General features: G+C 38.1%; 2 protein-coding genes across 2 annotated transcripts; one reads left to right on the forward strand and one right to left on the reverse strand.

Annotated features, from left to right (window-relative positions):
- The first annotated feature begins 592 nt into the window (after positions 1-592).
- cyth2 (cytohesin 2) lies at positions 593-16378 on the forward strand. Its single transcript, XM_057339474.1, has 12 exons — positions 593-768; positions 1714-1864; positions 3212-3278; positions 3545-3663; positions 5078-5158; positions 5292-5404; positions 5478-5626; positions 5728-5839; positions 7177-7253; positions 11575-11646; positions 12460-12614; positions 13311-16378. The coding sequence occupies exons 1-12, from the start codon at positions 702-704 to the stop codon at positions 13396-13398; spliced, it is 1251 nt and encodes a 416-aa protein (XP_057195457.1). The 5' UTR covers positions 593-701; the 3' UTR covers positions 13399-16378.
- A 766-nt stretch (positions 16379-17144) lies between these two features.
- si:dkey-283b15.2 (neuronal pentraxin-1) lies at positions 17145-24938 on the reverse strand. The gene is made up of 6 exons (XM_057340447.1): positions 24836-24938; positions 21261-22205; positions 20270-20786; positions 19725-19975; positions 19179-19358; positions 17145-18280 (listed from the first exon to the last, which is right to left on the reverse strand). Exons 2-6 carry the CDS (start codon positions 21948-21950, stop codon positions 18071-18073), a joined length of 1848 nt encoding a protein of 615 aa, XP_057196430.1. The 5' UTR covers positions 21951-22205; positions 24836-24938; the 3' UTR covers positions 17145-18070.
- Positions 24939-25071: the final 133 nt, after the last annotated feature.

Raw genomic sequence — 25071 nt, forward strand, 5'->3', positions numbered from 1 at the left:
CATAGAATTGATCCTGATAAACATGCTTTAGAAAGGTTTAATCTTGACATTTCATATACCTGTGAATTTTGTGGGCAGGAAAAATAAAAATTTTACATATTTTTTACCATTGTATCTATTCAAGAATATTTTGGAAAGACTTGGAAAATTGTGGAAATTTGTGTTTTTGATGTATTTTGTTTATTTTGAAAACGATAATTTACAAGTAAAGAACAATACATTATACAGTAATTTATTGTATTAGGTAAATATCATATACATAAAACGAAGTGGGCCTTATGTAAACCAAACTTTTCGTATTTTATCAATGATTTTAAAATATTTATATCATGACATTGTAACAAATAATAACAAAAAAGCTCTGAAAACATGTAATAGTTAAAAAGCACTTAACTTTATTTAAAGTGATGCTTTTCTTTTTCTCTTTCTCTCTGGCAATGTGATGTAACACGTGTTGTATTGTTTTTGTGGCAATAAAAAAGTACCATAAAACGGAAAAAGGGGCTCATAGGTCTCGCATCTGGCCCTTCCCAAGATGGCCGCAGCTGCATGTCAAATATTTCGCAGGCTGACAGACGCAACTTCCGTTTTCAACTCCTTCTTTGTCTGGGTCCTCTTTCGGTCCTCTGCCTAGTTATTTATTTATTTCCTTTTCAATAGTGGGGTATATTTTACATATATCCATATCTCTTGGTTATTGAATGACATTCGATTCTGACACATATATGCCTAAAAGCAAATCCCCCAAAATGGATGATCTGGATTACAGTAAGTCAAGCGGGTTTTGTGTTGTGTTTAGTGCTGCATCACGCAGGGGTTTGCTTATGCTTAAGAGCATTTCATGGGTTTAGAAGTATTTTATCGCACTTTAAAGCGCTTAAACGTAATTTCAGATGATCGTAGTCTTATTTGTCATTTTTGCGGGTTTATTTCCTAATCCAGCTCTCATGAGCCGTAATTGTACTGGATTCATTCACGTTTGGCCTCTTTCACTTGTTTACATCTCTATTGCCTCTGTTTGCTTATGTCACACGGTACGACGAGTAATGTCAATATAGTATGGTTCATTAATCTTTTATTTATGTGATAAATAGTATATAATGCATTGAAGCTTTTATTCGTGTGGGTTTCTTAGATTCGTAAAGCCTTTCCTCTGTTGGGTTAATTGTTACATATGTAAGCCTTTTTCATACATTCATTTTTAGTGAAACGCAAACTTAACGAAGTCATTGCAGAGATGTGCAGATTGATGATACAGGCTTGCCAAGCATTTATACTTGACTGAACTATTATATTTTATACATGTACATGTCCAAATAGCAGATGCCAAATGTATATGTTAATTCCTGAGATTAATGTTCTTATGCACTTTATAATGAGTTGTGAGGAATCACACAGGAGTGTTTGTAGGTGCCTGCAGGCATTGCTTTCTGGCCGCTGTGGGTTTGGCTCAGTTCTGTCATGGCTTGCTCTCTTTAAACCTCCCAATACCAGCTGGTGTTTGGAGGCCTGCCTCAGTCTATAAGGAAACTGAATGTACCCTTCACCAAACCAAACAAGACCTGTGTCCTGACTCCAGATTGTGTTCCCATCTCACATGATAAAGTGTACAATATTAGACACAGGCCAGGAATTATCATGAAAAAGATGATAAAAAATGAAACCCTACTGGACCCTGTGTCCTAATTTAGTGCACCTGTACCTCCCTTACAGTCCCAGCGGACCTGAGCCCTGAGGAGCGCTCCGAGCTTGAGGAGATCCGCCGCAGGAAGGGAGCTCTGCTTCTTGAGATCCAGAGACTGAAGGAGGAGCTCAGAGAAGCTATCATTGAGGTGGAGGGTCTGGAGAGCAGCACAGAGGGCAGGTTAGTCTGCTTACCAATGCACAGTTGTGTTCAAGACAAATTAAACACTTCCCAATGTGTTTGTGGCATTTTGACATGTATATCAGATGCACGTTATTGTGAGACATGCAATGTAAAAGGAAAGTGGTCGGATAGCACATGTGTACCAGATTGGTTGACTTTATGCTAGAAGTATACTATACTATAGCATCTTATTACCTGTAGGATTATATTGGAACCAAATGTCATTCAGACACGCATGTAATTTATTAGAATCTGTATTTGCTTTTTATTCCAGTTCCTGTCTCGTGATGGGTAACTCGGCCAGAAAAGCAAACACACACACATTCCCTCTGTGCTTGTGTAAACAGTAAAGGCATTTACATGAGCTTGAACTAAATGTTCAGTTGGTATATAGATACAGCTGCGGAAAAAATTAAGAGACCATTTCAGAGACCGTTTTTCAGTTTTTAAAATGTACTATTCATAGTGTTTAGGTAAAATGATAATTTTTGTTTCATTCTGTCAACTACTAACAACATTTCTCCTAAATTTCAAATAAAAATATTTGTTTTATTTGCATTTCTTTGCAGAGAATGAACACTGGAGAAAATAACAGAAAATATGCTCGTTTTTCAGACCTCAAATACTGCAAAGTTCATATTCACTTATAAGCAATACAACAGTAATATTTCTACATGTATTTAGGAAAAGTTCAAAAATCTTTTTTATGTGATGATTTTGTGATTTTGTCACAGTTTTCATGTGTATTGTGTATTGTCATGCTGTCAGTCTTTCGCGTTTGCTGTTGGATGACTTTGCTGTCACTCCTGAGGTTTGATTTTGTTGAAATTCAACAAACACTGGACTATAATGACCACAATACATCTAGAAATGCTGATTTGAAATGAAAATTAGTAATGGTCTCTTATTTTTGTCTGCTGCTGTATATGAGCTGGTAAGGTAAAGACAGCTTTGTTCACACAGATCAATTAAAAACTGACACATGTGTGCTATGTAAACATAACTGCATTGAATAGCTAGTTGTTGTCCATGATAGATGTCTGTCTGGGAAATGCTGGTAACCCGAACAGAATTGCTTTTCTGTGTCATCTTCTGGTTTTAAATCCAGATGCTGTTTTTCTGTCTGCACTCTTTTTTTATGAGTTTTGTGGTTTGGGTGAGACCTGCGTCTTTCATACAGCCGCTCATGTAAGCTGATGTATGAATAAGACCATTCAAGAGTCAGACTTGTTAGTAATTACTGTTGTCCATCCCAAACACTGACGGTGTGACAAAGTGAGACATCATTCCTAAATCTGTAGGGTTCAACATAAAAACAATACTGACTTAATCTCATTTTTATAGTAAAACTTTACAGAAGAGTCGACATGTGGCTATGGGGAGAAAAAAATTCAACATGGACCCGAAAAAGGTACAGAATAAAATAAGGAAAAAATCTCCTTATTTATTATATTACTTGTATAATCTTAAGCAGTTTAGGATATTTATTCTTAATTTTAATAAGAATGTAAAATACATATCTTTAGTAATATGATGATAAAAATAATATTACTAGAATGTAGTATGAAATATAATGTCTTATTTTAAAATATTATTTATACTGTGAAAAGCACTACAGATGAATCATGTGTATACTTCATTTATATAAAGGGATATTCATCTGTGTGTTTTTGGCAGGGCATTGTGTTTCTAGTGGAGAATGAGCTTCTCAGACACACTCAAGAGGACATTGCTCAGTTTCTGTACAAAGGAGAAGGACTGAATAAAACTGCAATAGGAGACTATCTGGGTGAAAGGTACAGTTCGGCTGTATTAAAAGAATTATTAGTAATGTGACATTCCTCCAGCGTGTTATTCAGTTTTCTGAAGAGAGGACATGCGTGACTACGTTTACATGCGCACCAATAATGCTATTTTTCCATTAATCAGAGTAAGGACTTGTTCACATGACATGAGAACACCTCTTTGCTCCCGTTTACATGAATGTTTTATTAGTCTGATTATTTGCAATAATACACAGCACAAACGATGATCTCAGATACAGTAGGTGTGTTACTGGCTAACATTTAGTATATTCGTGACAAGTCCAAAACACTGTTATGTATGGCATTATGTGGACATATTTTATGGTTATTCAGCGCCCTGATGAATATAGAAATATGATGGAAAATGTCTCCGCAACGGTGGTGTCATCATGTTCGTGCTGTTTCTGTATGAAGATGAGGAGCAGAGACTGCTGACAGCCAGTTGTGTTAACGGTTAAACTTCAGACTCTCATGTTTACCATGAATTTGCGCTTAAAGGGATACTTCACCCAAAAAGGAAAATGCTGTCATCATTTACTCACCTTCGAGTTGTTCCAAATTTGTATAAATGTCTTTGTTCTGATGAACACAGAGAAAGATATTTGGAAGAATGCTTGCAACCAGACAGATTTTGCCCCCATTGACTCCCATAGTAGGAAAACATACAATGGTAGTCAAAAGTGCCCCAGAACTGTTTGCTGTCCTACATTCTTCAAAAATGTTTTATTTTGTGTTCAATAGAACAAAAAAAATGTTAAGGCATTTTTCCAAATATCTTTCTCTGTGTTCATCTGTGTTATTTTATATATGCACAATTTAGAATGTTTTAGACTGTAAATCGTATTATATTGTATTGTCATTGTGTTGAATGTCTGTACTAGAAGCTTCCAACACCAAAGAAAATTCCTTGTGTGTGCAAGCACACTTGGCAATAAAGCTCTTCTGATTCTGATTCTGATCAGAACAAAGACATTTATACAGATTTGGAACAACTCGAAGGTGAGTAAGTGATGACAGAATTTTCATTTTTGGGTGAAGTATCCTTTTAAGGTGCGTGACAGAAGCACACGAGCACCTTGGTCAGCGCATTATAAATGCGATTAAGGTGTTTACATGCCTTCTTACTGCGATTAAAGGCGGCGTACGCCACATATGTTACTTCGATTATGCTTACTGCGATTATGAGCTTAATCGCATTATTTACATCAAATGATTGCGTTTACATGAGGTAAAGTGTAAATGCAGCATTGCCAAAATCCTATCATAATTGCATTTTTAGGGTGCATGTAAACGTAGTCAATGTTTTAGTGATGTCAGAAGCAGTAGAAAGTGTTTCATATCACATAACCTGTATGACTGTATGTAAGGGAATCATTTTTTTGCTCTTTCTGTATCTCTCCTTCAGAGATGACTTCAATATTAAAGTATTGCAGGCATTTGTGGATCTTCATGAATTCACAGATCTCAACTTGGTACAAGCCCTTCGGTAAGTCAACAAATTTGTATCTTTGTATTTCCTAAAATCTTTTACATTTACTTGAACCCTTATTACAGTTTTGTGCACTATTGAAGTATTATTGTATATGACGTGCTCACGTGTGTGTCTCTGCTTTTTGCAGCCAGTTTCTGTGGAGTTTTCGGTTGCCAGGAGAAGCTCAGAAGATCGACAGGATGATGGAGGCCTTTGCTCAGAGATACTGTCATTGCAATCCTGGTGTCTTCCAGAGCACAGGTGAAACATTTTAAAGGAATTTTAGAGCAACGTTGTGACTTGTGTAGACTCAAGCTTCACATTCTGCCCGCAGACACCTGTTACGTGCTATCGTTTTCCATCATTATGTTGAACACCAGTCTGCACAACCCTAATGTGCGGGACAAGCCAACAGTGGAGCGCTTCATCAGCATGAACAGAGGCATTAACGACGGTGGAGACTTACCAGAGGAGCTGCTCAGAGTGAGTGTCCATGTGCTTACGTGATGAGCGGCCTTGGTAAAGGTTGCTGTCACTTTTAATCTCATCTTGGTGACAGCATAATTAACGCAAATGTTTTTTAGAACCTGTATGACAGCATCAAGAACGAGCCTTTTAAGATCCCAGAGGATGATGGGAACGATCTGACGCACACGTTCTTTAACCCTGACAGAGAGGGCTGGCTCCTCAAACTGGGTGAGTCCCTCCTTCTGTTTTTTTCTGTTTAACCTGTGTTTTCTGGCTGATCTGTGAATTGATATAACGCTCTCTTATTGCCATTGCATGATTTCCTGTTATCTCATTGCTGCGCTTCGCACTATTTTCCCTAAAAACTAAATGTTCGATGTGGTTGAAAGGTTGACATTCTTTTTGCATGGCGAGCTCTGTGGTCTCTCAAGCACTAAACGCGTTTCAATCTATTTCTCCCTCTCCTTGTGTCTTATTCTCTCTTTCTTTATCCTGTGGCGACCCCACTTTCCTTTTCCTGATCTCTTCTGGCTCCCGCTCTGCTTGACCTGTGATTTTTCTGCTGCTGCTGATGTTCACCTTGCAGGAGGTACGTGCATTCCTTCTTCCCTTAGTAGAGCCAGTGTTGGGTGTAACTAGTTACTAAGTAATTAGTTACTGTAATTGAATTACTTTTCCATTGAAAAAGTAAAGTAAGGGATTACTCTTATTTTTTCTGTAATTTAATTACAGTTTACTTTGGATGTAATTGAACTAAATAAATACTGTGTAATATATTCAATAGTGGAAATGACATCAAAGTTATAAGTCTAATTTTAAAATGAATGCTTTAATGCAGGGTTGGTGGTCACCAACCCTGCTCCTGGAGATCGACCGTCCTGCAGATTTCAGCTCTAACCCCAATCAAACACACCTGAACTATCTAATCAAGGTGTTCAGGTTTGCTTGATAATTACAGACAGGTGTGCTGAAGCAGGGTTGGAGCTGCAGTCTGCAGGACGATCGATCTCCAGGAACAGGGTTGATGACCACTGCTTTAATGTATCCTTCTCACATTTGTATACTTTGGTCAGTTAATAAGAATAATTTATGTAGTTATCTATTATTTGAATGAATGAAATAAGTCGTTGCATGTCTATCCTTGAATCAATTCTAATCAAGGTTGATGTAGGATATAGAAAGTAATAAGTAATTAAATACTTTTTGGAGAGTGTCATTTGTGCATTAATCTAATTACACTATGGAATATGGAATTAGTAACTAGTAATTAATTACTTTTTCAGAGTAATTTACCCAAAACTGAGTAGAGCACATCAGAGAGAAGGGCCAACAACGAACAATGTTATTATTGGTGCTAGCATAGCAAATCGTTATGGTTTATTATTATGACATCCTTCAAAGGAAGCACAAACTTTTGGGAAAAAAACATACATCCTATAGTATTAAACATCAGTGAGTACATTTGCAAGTTCACCTATATGTAGGTATAGCATCACCATCAGGAGGAAAGTATTGATTTGTTTGCCCTGTTTTACAATTCTAATCCAGTATATAATCTTTCTCAGGAGGACGCGTGAAAACGTGGAAGAGACGGTGGTTCATTCTGACAGATAACTGCCTCTATTACTTTGAGTACACAACAGTAAGTCACAACAGCTATGTCACAAGCAGGATAATGTAGAGTCATCACAATATAATCCATGAGGGGGGATAATTACTTCACTGGGTAATATTGATTTGGGTTTAAAATGTTATTTCTTTAAAATGTAATCATTTTAGAAGGGGAAAAGTGCAGCCATACATTGCCAGGTTTTAAGAATACGCTAGAAGCGGGGGCTATTCAATTAGTTGTCATGGGGGCCAGTTCATGAAAAGCATCCCAAATGAGGGGCCGGAGAGATATGGCTTGCAATACGAGGGATGACACAACAACAATAAGAAATCCATTTTATTTTTTCCCAAATTCCGTTTTTTCTGTTGAAATTTTTATGGATTCTGTGGTTTTCGTCCTTTACTATACAATATATTTGCCCACATGAAAAAAATATTTCCGTATACTACAGTATTCACTTATAAACTATATAAAAAAAACCCTGCAGTGGATACGTTGCACTATACAGGGAAAAATAAAAATATTTTTGTTTTGTTTTTTAGTCTACTTAAATGTAAGTAATATTTTTTAATAAGTTCTAATTTTGTATAATTTTACTAGCACATTTACTTTAGTTTACTAGGGCTTTAGTTTACTAAAGTAAATAATAAACTTAGTGGTTGAACTATAAAAAAATCAAGAGGGATGTTGTGGTAAAATGTGGGTGTGTTGTAACTTGTTCAAGTTAACCAGACTTTTATTTTGACGGGTCGCCGCAAAGGGTGTTTGGTTTGACAGTTGCTTTTTTGTCATGTGCATGCTTTCTCTTAAAGCTCCACGAGCACACGCAAAACAATTGCAGATTACATATTTATACACACCATCTGAATATTTCTAAAGTTACTCATGCACAATTTGAATCTGTGCCATTCCGCGTTATACAGCAACATATGCCTGGATTCCGCGATTCAATCATGGGGTCCTCAGTTAACTGGGAAGCCCGTATGTTGTAGTTTTGTCCCATAAGACACCCCAAGTTTTTTTCTACATTTAAACGTGCTGATGTTGTACAAACCCGATTCCAAAAAAGTTGGGACACTGTACAAGTTGTGAATAAAAAAGGAATGCAATAATTTACGAATCTCATAAACTTATATTTTATTCACAATAGAATATAGATAACATATCAAATGTTGAAAGTGAGACATTTTGAAATGTCATGCCAAATATTGGCTCATTTTGGATTTCATGAGAGCTACACATTCCAAAAAAGTTGGGACAGGTAGCAATAAGAGGCCGGAAAAGTTAAATGTACATATAAGGAACAGCTGGAGGACCAATTTGCAACTTATTAGGTCAATTGGCAACATGATTGGGTATAAAAAGAGCCTCTCAGAGTGGCAGTGTCTCTCAGAAGTCAAGATGGGCAGAGGATCACCAATTCCCCCAATGCTGCGGCGAAAAATAGTGGAGCAATATCAGAAAGGAGTTTCTCAGAGAAAAATTGCAAAGAGTTTGAAGTTATCATCATCTACAGTGCATAATATCATCCAAAGATTCAGAGAATCTGGAACAATCTCTGTGCGTAAGGGTCAAGGCCGGAAAACCATACTGGATGCCCGTGATCTTCGGGCCCTTAGACGGCACTGCATCACATACAGGAATGCTACTGTAATGGAAATCACAACATGGGCTCAGGAATACTTCCAGAAAACATTGTCGGTGAACACAATCCACCGTGCCATTCGCCGTTGCCGGCTAAAACTCTATAGGTCAAAAAAGAAGCCATATCTAAACATGATCCAGAAGCGCAGGCGTTTTCTCTGGGCCAAGGCTCATTTAAAATGGACTGTGGCAAAGTGGAAAACTGTTCTGTGGTCAGACGAATCAAAATTTGAAGTTCTTTTTGGAAAACTGGGACGCCATGTCATCCGGACTAAAGAGGACAAGGACAACCCAAGTTGTTATCAGCGCTCAGTTCAGAAGCCTGCATCTCTGATGGTATGGGGTTGCATGAGTGCGTGTGGCATGGGCAGCTTACACAAATTACAAGTTCGCCGGATTACAATAAATGATGTTCGTCAGCATTGTGATACTGTCAGCTGCCCCCCTGTCAAGTAAAGAAGTAGGCTACTTTAAACTATCCGTTCCGTCAAATACATTCAACACAAAAGTAATCCCTGCCCCTTGTGACGTTAAATAAGCGTCTTATAAATCAGTCAATTGATCTGTGCAAGAAACTGAACGCTATTATCACATCTTCGGGTGAATTCCAATCGCATTCATGTGCCCCACGCACTTATAGGGCAGAGCCTTTGTATAGTACGAGTTCTGGGGAGAGATGAACAGCTGTTTTTCGTAAATATAGCCATTATTCATAATGAATGCAGTAATAAAAACAACACCGTTTTCCCTTATCTGAGACAACCGTTCACGTGGTGTACCCTTCCTACAGTTAGCCTACTTTCAAGGGCAGAAAACGCGTTTTAGAACACGACCTATCGCCTGCGCAAACCGATTGCCTGTGGCTGTGCAATGCATTGCTGATTATAACGTTGTAAATAACATTAAGTTTCTTGGACTGACCGATCAAATCGCTTTATAAGACGTAAATCATTATGAGCCGCAGGAATTATGTAGCGGCGTTTTGGGCTTTTAAAGATTTGGGATTTTTAAAGCAGTGGCTGTTTTTACACATCCAATCAAATTGCAGAGAAGGACGAAAGCCATGAAATTCCCTTTCACTTGGAAATGCGTCAAAATACGGAAGTAAAAACGATCGCAACTTCCGGTTCACGGGGACTTTAACATTAGTGACAGGAGTCACAGCAGCAGATTTAAGAATGCGGCCCCTTTAAGAGCTGTCCCGTTGCGTTTTGCCACGTACCACAGCTAGAAGCTGTCTATCTACATTGAACGTGTAAAAACAACTGTTTCAAATCGCGCTTAAGTGGTTTAGAAGCCTACATGAATAAGAGCGTGATTATATAATGTAACGCTAGACAAAGGATGACAAAACAAACGGATGCTGCTTTAATTGCGTTAAATATTTTTCATGAAAAAAAATATCGCATGGGTTAACGTTGACAGCCCGACAAATTTTCTATTATTTACTTACCGATAAAAAGTCTTCTTTAGAACTTTAGCTAAGCAAAAAACCCCAATGATATCGTTAAAATCCATGCTTTTAACCATGTGACATGTTGTATTCCAGGAACATTCGTGTTAAATGGCTAAGTCTTTCTTGTCCACAAATGAGACTTAATACAATATAACTTTGAGAAGGAGCGCTCTCCTCTCCCTCGCATTTGTTACCGATCAGATGTCTGTCTGATGTAAGAGCCAGCGCCAATATTTCACTGTTCACCGGACTATTACTGTCGTTTTCATCTAAAGGGGCAAAGTAAACATTCATAAAACCCTTGCTTTCTAACTGGTTGGTTATAAGAGTAATAACTTACTGCTGCTGCTAACTCACCTACAACACGTAAAGCACATTGATCTGCGACGGTGGGTGATGCAATGTCTATTGTGCTGCACCCGGGAATTTCATCGGGCATGGATGTTTTGTCCAAAAGGGAACTAAAGTAGTTAGTTAGTTTTGGAGTTTTAGCTGTAAGATTAGCCTCACGTTTTCCACTTTCAACTTTATTTCTCCTTTTTGGGCACCACTATCACTTTTTTGAACACCAGCGAGCCAAGCCGAATACTTCATATTCTCGACATGCCAAAGCATAACGCAAAGAGGCGTTTCCTGGTGTAATGGCGTAAACTGTAAAATGATTTTGATTGGACGGTGAATTATATCAGTCAGGAACATTTTCCAATAGTTTCTTGTTATTTTATAATCAACCGCCTATATGAATTGTCAATCAATGATGTAAGGACAGCTCCCATTTCCTTCAACCAATCAAGGTCCCCCTCCTTCCGCAGTGGCGGTCCTTCCTACAGGCGACATAGGCGCTTGCCTAGGGCGCCATCTAGTGAGGGGCGCCAAATATGCGGCGAGAAAAAAATATATAATTAAAATTATAATGTCTATTTATTTTTTTCAACAATTTTTACCATCCCTCTATCTACAACAATACTTTGACATAAAAAATAAATTAAACTTCTTTGGACATGAGTTCTTTTCTTGTGGGGAAGGGGCGCCATCAGTCAAGCTGGCCTAGGGCACCAAATGGTCTAGGACCGCCCCTGCTTCCGCGGGCCCTGGGGCTTCAGCCCCACCTAGCCCTTATGTTAATCCGGCCCTGCTCATGTGTGTTTAGTTGCAATTATTACCGAACAGACTGTACATTATTCCTTTACAGGTTTATTAGTGGGATGGAATTGTCCTGTCCACTGACTGTTTAACGTTGTCTGTGTGTAGGATAAGGAGCCCAGAGGCATCATTCCTTTGGAAAACCTGAGTATCCGTGAGGTTGAAGATCCCAGAAAGCCTGTGAGTAAAACCAATTGCACAGTTTGCTGTGTTTCATTGAGCCAATTCATAATGTTTTGCATTTATTCAGTTCATTTTAATCAATGAAATGCAGTGAGTCCATTAATAAGCTGGTCATAAATCAATAACAAAAAACTCTGGATAAGATCTCCTGATAAGAAGGTATGGACTTAAAATGCAATGGTAACGCATTCGCTGAATAAATTCTTCCATGTGTATCGAGAAAGTGACTTTGCCTTTACGGATTGCCTGACTGATCTCGTTATACAGCATTTGGAATGTTATTTTGGTTGTCCTGAAATGTCTTTTCTGGTCCGTCATCAAAGTGGTATAATTACATCCCAGAACTGCTGGGTCATTTACCTCAGAAGGCAATGTGACACGACTGCATTGATCATTACGTGTCGTCTGCATGCTCTGACACCCTGTCTAACATCGGCATGATGCGACAAACCTATTAAGAACAAGGCATTTGTCATGTCGCAAAAAAAATCTAATTATAATGGGATCTATTGTGTTTCATATTGTGTTTGTGTCACATCGCATCATGCCGCATCTCGCGTGCAGTGTAGACAGGGTGTGAGACGCAAGTCATTTATTTAATAAATAAAAATAAATAAATAAAAACCAACTTCCATTTATGTTAACTGATACCAATTTATCAGAATTTTTTTGTTCTTTTCAAGTCACTGGATGAAAACACTGCTTTATTCGCAAATCTATGTGAAATTCTAATGTTCAATTCACAACTTTGGATGGAAACATTGTTGTTCTAGAGGTTGAGTCTATGTTGTTACATCCTCTTCTCTGTAGAACTGTTTTGAGCTGTATATCCCCAATAACCGTGGACAGCTCATTAAAGCATGCAAGACTGAGGCTGATGGCAGAGTGGTGGAGGGAAATCACATGGTCTACCGGATCTCAGCCCCCACCCCAGAGGAGAAAGATGAATGGATCCACAGCATCAAGTAAGACCTCAGCACGCAAGGCTGTTTAAAAGGTTTCAAGGCTTACTAACACTAGCAACGAGCCAAAAAACGCGAGTAACTTTTCTCAAGAAGGCTATTGACACCAAGTGCATAATCTCGTCAGCCCCTGTTTGCATATCCAAACTACATTTGCATTTGCATGAAGGAAATAGCGGCAATGGCCAGGCCGCAAAAGAATAGTATTATAGACCACTTAGGGAGACATAAAACGGTCAAAAGAACTTTGTGTTTCAGTTTTTTTTAAAACAGACCAACAACCAAGAACATTTGAATCAACATCTTAAACAAATATTTTTAAGATTTAACTGTATATGTTAAGAAACATATATAAAAAGTAAGATGATGAAATGAAACCGGAAGGGCTTACATCTTGTGAACTGGTCTACAGTTTTGGGCAAATATAGTCTAGATAAGTCTAACGTTACTAGTATTGGTTTGCTTAGGATTAAAGAGTTTTGTTGCATTTAGCCCGCATATGTAGCAAAACAAGTCATGGTTCACACCTGTGATATAAATGTTAGGCTTTTTAGGCTGGATGTTTTAAATTAAATGAAGGCATAAGCTCCTGAATATATCCTGCCCCCGCACTTCCTTTTTTAACAGGAAATTTATAAGAAAATACAATTCACAGAATATACTGAACATGAAATTACTTTCTGTCCTCTTTTGCATCAGATCTGCTGTGAGCGTGGACCCCTTCTACGAGATGCTTGCTGCCCGGAAAAAACGCATTTCGCTAAAGAAAAAGGAAGAGCAACCCTAAAACCATCCATTCTTCACCATCCTTCCAAAATCTTTCAGTCATCCTACTCAAGCGGCAGAACCCTCCATTCTCTTAGGAGAACGAATCATCCCTCTCTGTTTCCATCAAGGTAGCTCTTGTCCTGCCATCCGATAACTCCGTAATGCTGGTGAATGGACAGATGGATCTTGTTGGCAAGATCCTGAATACTGAAACATCTTCAGTCTGACCTGTACAATTATTCATTTAATCTTTTTCATTCATAGTTCTGCTATTCTCCACATACATGTACTACACTTGTACACTACACAGTGTTATATATTCTTCTTCACGCTAGGATTTCATACTATATATTGCTGACATTTTATATGGTCTACACTACAAAGAATCAGATGGTTTCAAAACCTCCTTACTAAAAATAGTTCAACCAAAAGTTAAAAATCTGTTATCATTTACTCACCAAATCTCTATACTGTATCTTCCCAAAGGAGAGGCTGTTTTTCATAACAGTGGAACAGTGAATGGGGACTGTAGCATTTAATATTGATCCACGTATGTAAAAAGCACTAATTTCTTTAAAAATCGAAACTTCCTCCTTTGCTCTCCACTAAACTCTTTGGGTTTGGAATGACATTGTGGTAAATGATTCTAGAATTTTAATTTGTGGGCGAACTATTTATTGAATCCTTCTGCAGTGCTGCGGTGTCTTTATCTGCGTTCTCCTTGCACACTTTCTCACCTCTTCATTAGTTGAAGTGGACTGTTGGGCTTTTACCTATTTAATTTCCTCTCTCTTTACCGCTGCTCTCGCATTTGACCACCAGTCTTGCAATTAACAGCATCATACTGTGAACTTCTTACACATTACAGGGTAGATGACCAAACAGCCTGATGCATTTCATCATCATCAGGGACAGATCTAACATGGCCTTTCTCATAGCTGAGCTTCTCCAGCTGTTGAGACTGTGTTACTGATGTTATGAGGGGAAGTGTTGTTCATGCTAAAGGCTTTAGTTAGTCTGGTATTTACTTATTGGGTCTATTCTGGCTGTCTTAACTGAAACTATTATCTCTTATTAACTTAAATGAAGATGTAAATGAAGGTCATTGCGATTCACACATATCAAATTGAGAACGATGACTTTCCTATCACTTCACCTAGCCGTTTTGGCAACTTGAAGCATGCAGTGTCATGTTGCTGTGTTGTGGGAGTAATACGGTTATACTCTGGCAGGGGTGTGGTTGATTAATACAGGCCCAAGAATGAAAGAGAAATGCTTGTTGTGACATCATTTCCTGTGAAGTTTGCAGGGGGCTTCATCCATTAAGGTTAATTTATTAAATGTGAGTCCTTAAATGTAAGAAAAGAGCCTTAAAGTCCCTGCACTGCTTTTTTTTTAATGTTCCTGCAATGGTTTGAACTAAACCACTATAAGATATGGGGGAAAAAACTGTCCAGGTCACATTTCAGAAGAATAAACAATATTTTAACTGAGATAAATAAAGCCTACTTTAAAATCGGTATTTCAGCAGTTTCGTGACATTTAAGCACAACAAATACTATCAGGTTGGTTAAATATAGTATTTTTGCGTGTATTTTTTTCACATAACTGTAATGAGAATTGGGGTGTTTTACATTACAGTAATGATAACTATTGGAGGTCATTTTACTTTCTTTTGTCATGTAGTTGTGAAATATGACCCGGACATTAGGGCAAGTGTATTGTGCTCTATACCCCACAAACTAATGTTAAAAATGTTTTGAATCATTCCTGATGTGCCAGACGTAGCAGTGACCCATATATGAATCTGTTTTACTGCTTGTGTTTGAAGGAGTTTCATGGCAGCTTTTTTCAATGTACGATATGTTTGTCTTTTTTCTGTTTGTACATAGATGTTGTTATGTTTGTTTACAGAAACACAAATTGATAGCATTTTTTTATTTATTGTTTTTTATGAAGGTTATGAATAGAGATTGCATGTTGTACTGCTGAATGGAAGCATCTTTTGTAAAGGTTGGATCTAATGTCAATATTTTGGGCATGTGTAAAGCCACTATTAGCATTCCGTATTTTGAAATCGTAAACGGCTCTTGTAAGTTAACAAATTGGCATTGCAGTCAATATAGGCTACTATAAGAGACTTACATCTGAAATGTGAACAAATTTTTCAAATGTAATGAAATATTGAATGTTTAAAAACACGATTACGGAACACTAATAGCACTCTGGAGTCTCTTACATTCTAGCCGCTCTGTTTAAATTTGCTAATAATGAAAAACGTAATAATGAAAATTATTTAGCAATGCAATTTGACTTGTGTTTTTTTTTTGTATTCGTAGAAAGCTTCACTATATTAATGGATGTCTTTGACATTTAGGCCTTTGGAGTTAGAATCCATGTCTAGGGCACTTTAGTTTTGACTACATGACAGCTTGTTTTACACTATAGTGCCCTCCTCCAGTATAAAATAGGACTGCAGTTCTTAACTGGTTTAAGCTTTGCTGCATATCTTAAAGGTGCCGATACAAAAGCATCTGTATCTAGTCATTTGGAGTTAAATATGCTTTACATTGTATTGTATGCTAACCCACAGGCTGTATATGACTGATAGAGATCTCAAGGGACTCCAAGTGTTAAATAGGATCAACTGCTGACTGCAACGTTCCTATGTACAGTATAAGCTATGTGTTTAAACTAACAGTTTGGGCATGATGTGGTCTGATGAAGAGAGCTAAATGATTTTCATTGACTTGTATGCATTCTGGAGACTTCTAATGTGGGCATTTTTGATGAGATGTGCAAAGGTGCCAAAGTCTGTGAATACAATAGGACGGATGAAAGCATTTCTTTCTTATGTCTCCTCTGTGTTTCTGAGCGGAATCTGTAGATTGGACACGGAAAGGTACAGATTGTTGGAAAATTCTTCATGTAGCAAATCAAAAACTCAGTTATGGTACACTGGTGCCAATCAACTCTAATAAATAAAAATACAAAAAATACTTTTTTCTTGTTTGTATCTTATTTGTTAATCGTTCTGTTTGAAAGAAATTAACATTTCACAACTGTATGTCATACTACTTCTATTACTTTTATGACTACTATTACATTTCTATAAAAACTCACCCTGCTCCATCGGTTTAAACCATTTAGAACACTATATCAACTACATGGCAACACCCTGCAGTGGCAGAAGGTTTTGAACAGGCTATCATCTACGCCAACATCTGTAGTTTGTTAGATTAATGCAATGCCTATGCAGTCTAAACATCTGTCCTATGGGGTGGTAGACTTTACTTGGTCAAAGTAGATCTTCACATGCATAAACAATATTAAAACTGTTATATTTTATCTTCAGCATAGCCACATTTTGTCTAGAATTTGCAAAAATGTTCTCTGGCCTCTTATTAGATGCCTTTTCTTCATTGCTAAGATTTAAGTATATGGGATTTTTTCAACAATTGTTTGATGTAAAGGCAAATGTAGCTGTGCATAAATCTATGAACTGAAACAAGTTTTATGGCTAGGTGAATGAGTTTAATGACTGGAATGTAGCAGCTGGGACCTTTCCAACACTTGACATGATTAAATGGCTTAGGTTCTAATAATAGCAATAGGACCAACCTTAGACAGAGCTGCCATTTATCTGAGAACCTAAATCATTCAGTTTAGAAAGGCTCCATTTAATTTACGCAATCATGAAATCAGTTTGTCCCATGAAAAGTCCAGTGATGTGAGGTTTGTTGTTTATAAAATGCCGTCCTTTTATTGGATTTCTGCATATAAAACGGTTAATAGTAAATTTTAAGGTGCACAAAAATTACAATGGAAATAAGTCTTTTGGATGAATAATACAATTACAGGTGTCAAGACAAACAGATAATAAACTGAGGCAAACTGCTAATCAACACCTAATCTAAAACTGAAAATATATCAAAAGTATAACAAAATACGATATTATAGTCAAAGGTCCAGATCTGCATACACATTTTAACATATGGATCACGCCTAAGAAAAAGCCTACCTCATCTCACAGGTATTTGTAACTATTTTACGAGGTGGCAAGTTCTTCTGAATTCGTACACTGTGAATCATACAAAAACGTGTGATTACTAGAAAAAAGTAATACTGAAGCCCTGACGCTAAACCCAAGGTCTCTGGCGCGAAAGCAAATCATAATATGTACGAATGAGATCGTACGAATTTACACGAATTGGCCACCTCGTAAAATAGTTACGTTTTTGCCGTGAGATTCTCTACAGATGTGTATCTCCTCTTTGGTATTGCTGTATTTTGTAGATTCTTCTTACAGAAAAAGAATCCATACTCTTTCAGATTTATTTTATACATTAACGTTTTAACCTGGTTTCACACACTATTTATGATCTGTGTTTACATATATCCAAGTTATGACAATGTCATGAACTTGCAAAAAAGTGCCATTTAAGTAAAAAAAAGTTCAGTAAGAAAAGAATATCTACTTTAATGGTTACAACGCAACACAAAACTTGAAATTGTAAAGGTCATGGAGTCATTTGTTTCTCATATAAACAGAAGGCAATGCATTTTATTGTTGTGGAGTTTTGCATTAAAAGTAGGTTTCAAGTCATTGAAGTTCTTCAAAATAAGCTGTAGATCTAAATTACATTTTGCAATTCAGTGCCCACAAATACATGTTCTTTTGCATCTCAGCTTTAGTGACAGGGGTCAAAGGGGTATTTAGTGACTCCTCCATGCAATTCCACTATCGACTCCGACCAGGCGATAATGTCACCAGTGTTATGGCCACCACAAGAAGCCAGGTTGTAGACATCATGGGGAGTGAGAACATGGGACCACATCTGCACATCGGAGATTTCACCAACAAATGCCTGTGTAGCATCAAAACGACCTCCCAGTGTGTCCTGTAGAAAAAAACAAAGAACGTTTTATGGTATAGTATTTGAGACATGCAAAAACATGCTTTTATCAGTTGAGAATATGTGGGCTTTTGGCCCTCATAAATACTTTCATTTTACTTTTTCATGTAATTATCTCTGAAGACAAATGATTACTTTTATGTAAGAAAATGTGAGCATTGCATTGACAGTTACTTGCAAACCTTATCACAAAACACAATTTCCTTATCGCTACTGTATATGTGAGCTGTTTAATTCAAAATCTATCAAGAATAAAATCTTTCTGTGTAGGCCTGTGCCCTCTCCTTGTGTCAGTGTCAAATATTCGAATGAAGTTACCATTAAAAGAGAGAATATAAATACAAAATACTTTGAGTACAACAGATTTTATTTTTATTAGGAAAATTAAACTATAATTGAAATTCCATAAATTCAAAATGTGCTTTACAGTCGCATACAGTACATTATGTATGCGTGAGCTCAAGTGCAAAGTCTACTTCTGATGCAGGATGGGCCAGATTTAACTTTATTTTTATTCTGTTTTAGTTAAAAGCATGTGGCTCTTAAACGCTAATCTATGAACAGGCAGTGTGCGGCTGGGCGCTGCAGAAAGGAGAAACAGACGCGGATTTCTGTGTATGTACACACGGTTAATGTCTATTGGGTTACTGTGTTGCACATAGATTTTCCACAATTATCAATGTAAATAAATACACTGACAAAAAGGGGAAATTGTGAACCTAAATTTGAGATTATACTGAGGCACAGCCGAATAGCCACACACTGGGGCGGAGCAGAGCAAGACCGTCAGTCTATGTGCTGGGACTCAGCCCCAGGCCAGGCTCAGTTGAAACCCTCTTATGTATGAGCAATATTTAATTTGAGTTGTAAGTTGCACTGTTACCTGTTCCTGTCCCAGTATAAATACCCCTCCAGGTTTTATGGGGTGCCAGGGTGAGAGATTTTCCCCTGAGCCTCTCTTCACTCCATCTTGGTAGGCCTCCCACAGGCCATCCCGAGTTGACCATGTAACACATACATGGTGCCATTTACCATCATTCAGAGAGAGGGGTAAAGTGACAGCCTGTAAACACACACATAGATAAACTTCTTTAGGTTGTCTATTACACACAGAAATGGTTTACCTCTGTCTCTACTTTAATGGACAGTCTGTTGTGTAATGTTCCTCTACTCATATTTTAATCACATGTTTCTCATTGATCTATTCAAATAAAGACTGTCATATTTAAGTGTTCAGTGCAGGTCAAACAGGATCTAGTTGGATAAACATACAGAATTGTTTGATTCCCAGTATTTATTTGTTCTTAGAAATTATAGCCATGTGTATTGGAGCAGGGTTGGAACTAAAGTATGCAGTAAGGTAGCTCTCCGGGAGCACAGGCTGGAAATCCCTGTGGTACATTCTGTCACTTTCACTTTTTTTACTCACTCTGTCATCAACCAGCAGCTCCATCGGGTTGTTGCCCCACTCTATGAGCACCAGCTCATTGGCCTGACCAGGGACGGAGTAGGAAAACGGCGTACCAAGTCCAGGCCCGATTCCAGCCTTGATCCACAGACACAACGTGAAGGAAAAGACCTCATGCAGCAGAGTACGCTTTACACGGCCATACATGTAGTTTGTTCGCATGGGGAAGCTGATCTGGAAAGCTTCTTTGGCTTTGCTGTTCTTTCTAGAGCCTGTGGAAATTCATGTATTTTACATGTCAGGTCATAAAGCTGGCTTTTAGAACACAGTAAATGATATCTAACTTGGTGGTTTACAAACTCTAACTAGCACTGCCAAGATGACCCTATCGGTCAAGCAGTTTGCAGTTTAAACTAAAGACACCTTAGATCAATAACAAACCTTTCACTATGTTTTAAAGCCAAGCTGAAAACTAGTCCATCAGGTACTATTTGAAGTTGGCTTGGGCTGCATTTTCCATCAAGGTGCATCTCAATTCTGATGATCAATGTTCACTGTGACTTTACCTGTGTCAGCAAGCCTGTGCTGTAGATGATTTAGTACTGCATCCAACTTGCTGTGCACTCCATTCGATGCTTGTCTGTGTCCCTGTGAGTGATGCGGCAACCTCTCAAAGCCATGTCTAGGAACCTCATTGTCATAATGGCCGTTGTCTTGATGCCCATTATCATGTTTGTCGTCATCATGGTGGCTGTCATCATGGCTATCGTCATGGTGATCATCATCATGGTGATTATCGTGGTGGCTGTCATCATGAGCATCAGTGTGATCGCTGTGGTCATCGTGATCACTGTGGTCTTCGTGATTGCTGTGGTCTTCGTGATCGCTGTGGTCTTCGTCCTCATCATGGTCCTCATGATGGCCGTCATAGTGATCATGGCCATGGTGATCACCATCATCATCATCGTCACTGTGATTGGTTAGTGATACAGGATGATGTTGTATCTGCTGTTCAAGGGCGCTGATTTTCCTTTGGAGAAGATCCTTCAGTGAACTAGAGTAAGTGGTGGAGATGTTTCTTGTCTGCAAACACAACACAATTACAGCAGGCTAAGTGAAGGCTCGCATAGTTCAATAACTGGTTTTGCATTTAATGTGTTATTATTCGTTTATTAAACTTGAGTGCTCTTGAAAAACTTGACAAGAATCACTATATTAATAACCAGCACTTCTGATTTCATGATCAGTAGTGATTCATGATAATATCATGATACTGACGTTGAAATAATTCAACGTCAGTAGGCCTATCTGTTTCAGTTTGACACTTTTCATTTCAATAGAAATTGCATTATTATTGTTATTGTGAATTCTTTGCCCACGATAATTAAGCAGTGAAAATCTGACAGCCCTACTTGAGTAGTTTTGTTTCTGATTATTGAGGACGAGGACATGACAAGACAAGCTAAATAAATAAGATACATTTGGTAACTATGTTTTTGCACTATCGTTTAAATATTCCTTTAGCATGATTCATTTTCCTCATCCTTTGTTCTCTACCTGCAAATTCTCCAGCCGTTCCTTCAGGGTCTGCAGCATCCTGCTCATCTGCTCTGGCGTGGATGAGGTTGAAGGGGTCATTTCCCCAGTGACATGCTTCTCGCTCAGGGCGGCTTTCCCACGACGATGCCCACCAACACCATCCCCATAATGACCCAGCTCCAGTCCGTGGTTGCCATGGTGACTGTCAGGCCCTGTCCACCCGAGGTGAGCTTTCTCAGGGGTTGGAAGGTGGGTGTGGTGGGCCAGATGCGCAGGTGTGTGATGTGGGTGTTCGTCGAGGTTGCCCGTGCGTCGGTTAAAGCCCTCGCACAGGTTCAGTTTGGCAGTAAGCTCTCTGATAGTCTCCCTTTGGTCCAGGATGGTTTCCTTCTGCTGCACCAAACTCTCCCGCAGGTGCAGGATTGTGGTTTTCGCTTCTTCAGATATACCAAACCAGCCGTTGCTGTTCCCGTTTGGTCCACTGTGGTGTCCAGTCATGGGGCCACTTGGTCCGCCCGCTGTGGAGAAACATCCGGGATCAGCATCTGCCGGTATGGGGGTACAAATGAAGCGAGGGTGGGGGTTGTAGTCTGAACCTGGAATACCACTTCCAGCACATGCACAAAGACAGACAACAAAAAGCAAGATCCACTCCCTCCCTTTCTTTAGTTGGGGTATACAGCTTGCTGGATGCAGGTTGGACATCATAGTAATTCTATTTAGTCACTCTAATTGATCAAATTGTGAATTGCTATAGGGCAAACGGAGATTCTATCCTGACATATTTAATTTTATTGCCTGCGTCGAGATGTTCTGTCCTCTTCTCTTTAAATCCTATAAAAGTATCTCTTGCAGCTTGCTGTGACTTTTTCCAGCCACTCCAAGGTTATTTGTCAGTCAGAAAGCAGGACGTGTAATCCTCTTGTTGCCCTCCTTGTCTCTTCAGAGCAGCTCAGTGAAAGCCTAAAACAGAAAACAAAACGAATTACGAATTATTTGCTTTATTTGTCAGCCAAAACAATTGAAATCTCTTTAATACCTTAATTGTTTCACCTCTAAGGCAGTAAGATTAAATTGAAGTAAATTGTTTTGCTTAAAGGTCTTGTTTTTCTGCGTTTCTTTTTTAGAAAAGAGGTCAACTTAGGAATCCAAACAAGGACACTGGTGCAAACAACAGAAGAACCTTTTGTTGATTGGTTTAACTAGAAGAAAATGAAATGATGCGGGCCAAACGCTGACGTCCACACTAGTGGATGTGTACACATCACAGGCTTGAGGATAAGTCAAGAACAGAATTGTCATCAAGGGTCCACAGTGTATTAGCGTGTGATTGTAGCGTGAGAGCGTTGTGTGGTGAGTTCTGCACTGTGTCCTCTAGAGGCTAAACTTTGTATGTTAATTGGATTGATTACAGTAAGTGCTTGAGGAACTGAAAGAATGGAGAGCTGGACAGAGTGTCCAAAGGACAACTGTGTTTCATTTAAGCTTAAATTGAGATCTCTTTTTCCCCAAGAGAAATATCTGAGACTATTATATCTGAGAATTAAGCAAAATGTATGTTAAAAAGAAAGAAAAACAGCTGAGATACAGATTAGGAAGAAATATGTCAACATTGGATGTACACCACTCAGAACTGGATTGAAAATGACTTGAAAGGCAGAATTAAAATTTCCAACTTCATTTGCATTATTTTTTTTAAATAGCGTCTTACGTCAGAACTGAAAGCTTTGTTTGTTCCAATTAATGTTCAAAACAATCTGTCCCATGAACAACTCGCATCATAACTTTTCTGCTTCTGGTCAGGCCACCTCCTCATTATTGATTTAACATTGAATCAATGTTAAATGAGCTATTCTCAACATTGATTCAACATAAAATCAATTATCTTTGCTATCTGGGCACTATCTTGTTAACTCTATTTAAGTTTACTGCTTAAACCTTTGGTGGCTCTTTGTGTTGGTTCATGAAGTTACCCAACCTTCAAGCTTTCAAGGCTTTTTAACATACAACCAAGGACCATCTCACTTCACCAAATTAAATGCATAAATTGTATCATGCAAAAGTTCCTCATAGTGTCACACTCGCACACGTGTGTGTTAAGATCATGTGTGTCATGAGCTTATAAGGCAAGCCAGACGGTGTGAAGCTGTTCCCCCAGTCTCTCTCAATCCTCACTTTATCTTCCTCTCTTAATCCGTTTGATTAGCCTGATTATCGGGTCTGAATGCAGGCAAAACTCCAAGTCAAAGACATACAACAGTTTTTCAAAGCTTCCGATGACTCAATAAAATAATGTCCACTATTAAAGAACCATGTGGATCTTCTAAAACATGCCAGATACACAGCAATTGACTATAAGCTAATGAATTCACACACCCAACAACAATATATGAATTTAATGCTGGGTTCACACCAAATGCGAATTAATAATAATAAATTACATAAAGTCAATGCAAAGACGCGAATCGGGCGGCGCGGTTGCCGCAAACGCGCATCAATCTCGTCTTCCGGGAAGGTTGAAAATATTTGTCAGATCGCATTTTTCCAGCGAGTAATAAAGAAAAATTACATTGTAATTATTTTATATGCATTAAATATTTGCTTTATAATATTTGAATATGTGAAAATAAATTCATTTCGCACACACATTTAAAAAAAATCAGTTTTTCTGAATTAGTTAAGTGACCATATTTTGCTTAATTCTGTGAACTAGTGACAACATTTCTCCCAAATTCCAAAAAATCAGTGTTTGCACATCATTACACAATAGTAATGTTTTACATGTATTTTAGGATCAGTTCAATAATGAATATATGCTGTTGGGTGACTTTATCATTCCTGAGGTTTGTTTATAATGAAATTCAACAGAAACTGTACTGGACCTACCAGAATACATGCAGAAATGCAGATTAAAGGCAAAAGAGTGTTTTTCCATGACGGACAGAATTTACAATGCTGCAGTGGTTAATACAAAAGCTAAAACGTTTCAATTACTATGGTCACTGTAATAATTTATGATTTTACAGTAGTGACTGATAAAAGAAACCATGGCAGAATCAATGGTTATCCTGATTAATTTGTTTGTTTGAGTCGCAAACAAACAACTGCTCTAACCGCTTTCCTGTAGCTCAGTGGTTAGAGCATGGTGCTAGCATCGCCAAGGTCATGGGTTCGATCCCAGGGATTGCACATACTTAGAAAACAAATGTATAGTATAATGCAATGTAAGTCGCTTTGGATAAAAGCATCTGCCAAATGCATAAATGTAAATGTAACCCTTTGGAGATGCTCATGAAATAATCTGATACAGAAAACAACGATACAAAAACAAAGAAGTGGAACACATCCACCAATGTCACACGCACATAAGCTGTCTTTGCAGAATATATCTCCTGTGTAAATTTCAGCAACAACAAACAATCAAGAAATGTAATGCTAAACCAAACCAAAACCACTGAGAGATCTGCAATAGGCAAGAAATGCAATAATGATAAACAGAGACTTCATGAAATAAAACATGCTGCCAGTTTACTTTGAAGTGATAATCACAGACTCTTCATTATTGTCATTATGTATAAAGTTAAAGTACATACCTGTAAACACATCCATGTCTGTGTGTGTCCTGTAACAATGTATTAATAGTCCAACTCAGTCACAAAACAGCTTGTAAGGGACTTAACCCCCCCCAAGTCTACCCTACACCCATCTTTATTCGGTGGCCCCTTGATCTATTCCAACATATCAGTGTCAACAGTATTTGAAATATATTGTTCCAACTTCCAAATGCATATGCAATGTAAAAAATACTTTCTTAATAGCATTTTGATTT

The sequence above is a fragment of the Triplophysa rosa genome, linkage group LG8, assembly GCF_024868665.1.
Source record: "Triplophysa rosa linkage group LG8, Trosa_1v2, whole genome shotgun sequence".
NCBI lineage: Eukaryota > Metazoa > Chordata > Actinopteri > Cypriniformes > Nemacheilidae > Triplophysa > Triplophysa rosa.

Coding starts and splice junctions, on each gene's coding strand:
- si:dkey-283b15.2 (XM_057340447.1), bottom strand. CDS start 21,950: ATGATGTCCAACCTGCATCCAGCAAGCTGTATACCCCAACTAAAGAAA. Junction 19,976..20,269: donor GCACAGGCTTGCTGACACAG/GTAAAGTCACAG, acceptor GAATTTCCACAG/GCTCTAGAAAGAACAGCAAA. Junction 19,359..19,724: donor AGCTGCTGGTTGATGACAGA/GTGAGTAAAAAA, acceptor GTGTGTTTACAG/GCTGTCACTTTACCCCTCTC.
- cyth2 (XM_057339474.1), top strand. CDS start 702: ATGACATTCGATTCTGACACATATATGCCTAAAAGCAAATCCCCCAAA. Junction 5,627..5,727: donor TACCAGAGGAGCTGCTCAGA/GTGAGTGTCCAT, acceptor AATGTTTTTTAG/AACCTGTATGACAGCATCAA. Junction 11,647..12,459: donor TTGAAGATCCCAGAAAGCCT/GTGAGTAAAACC, acceptor TCTTCTCTGTAG/AACTGTTTTGAGCTGTATAT.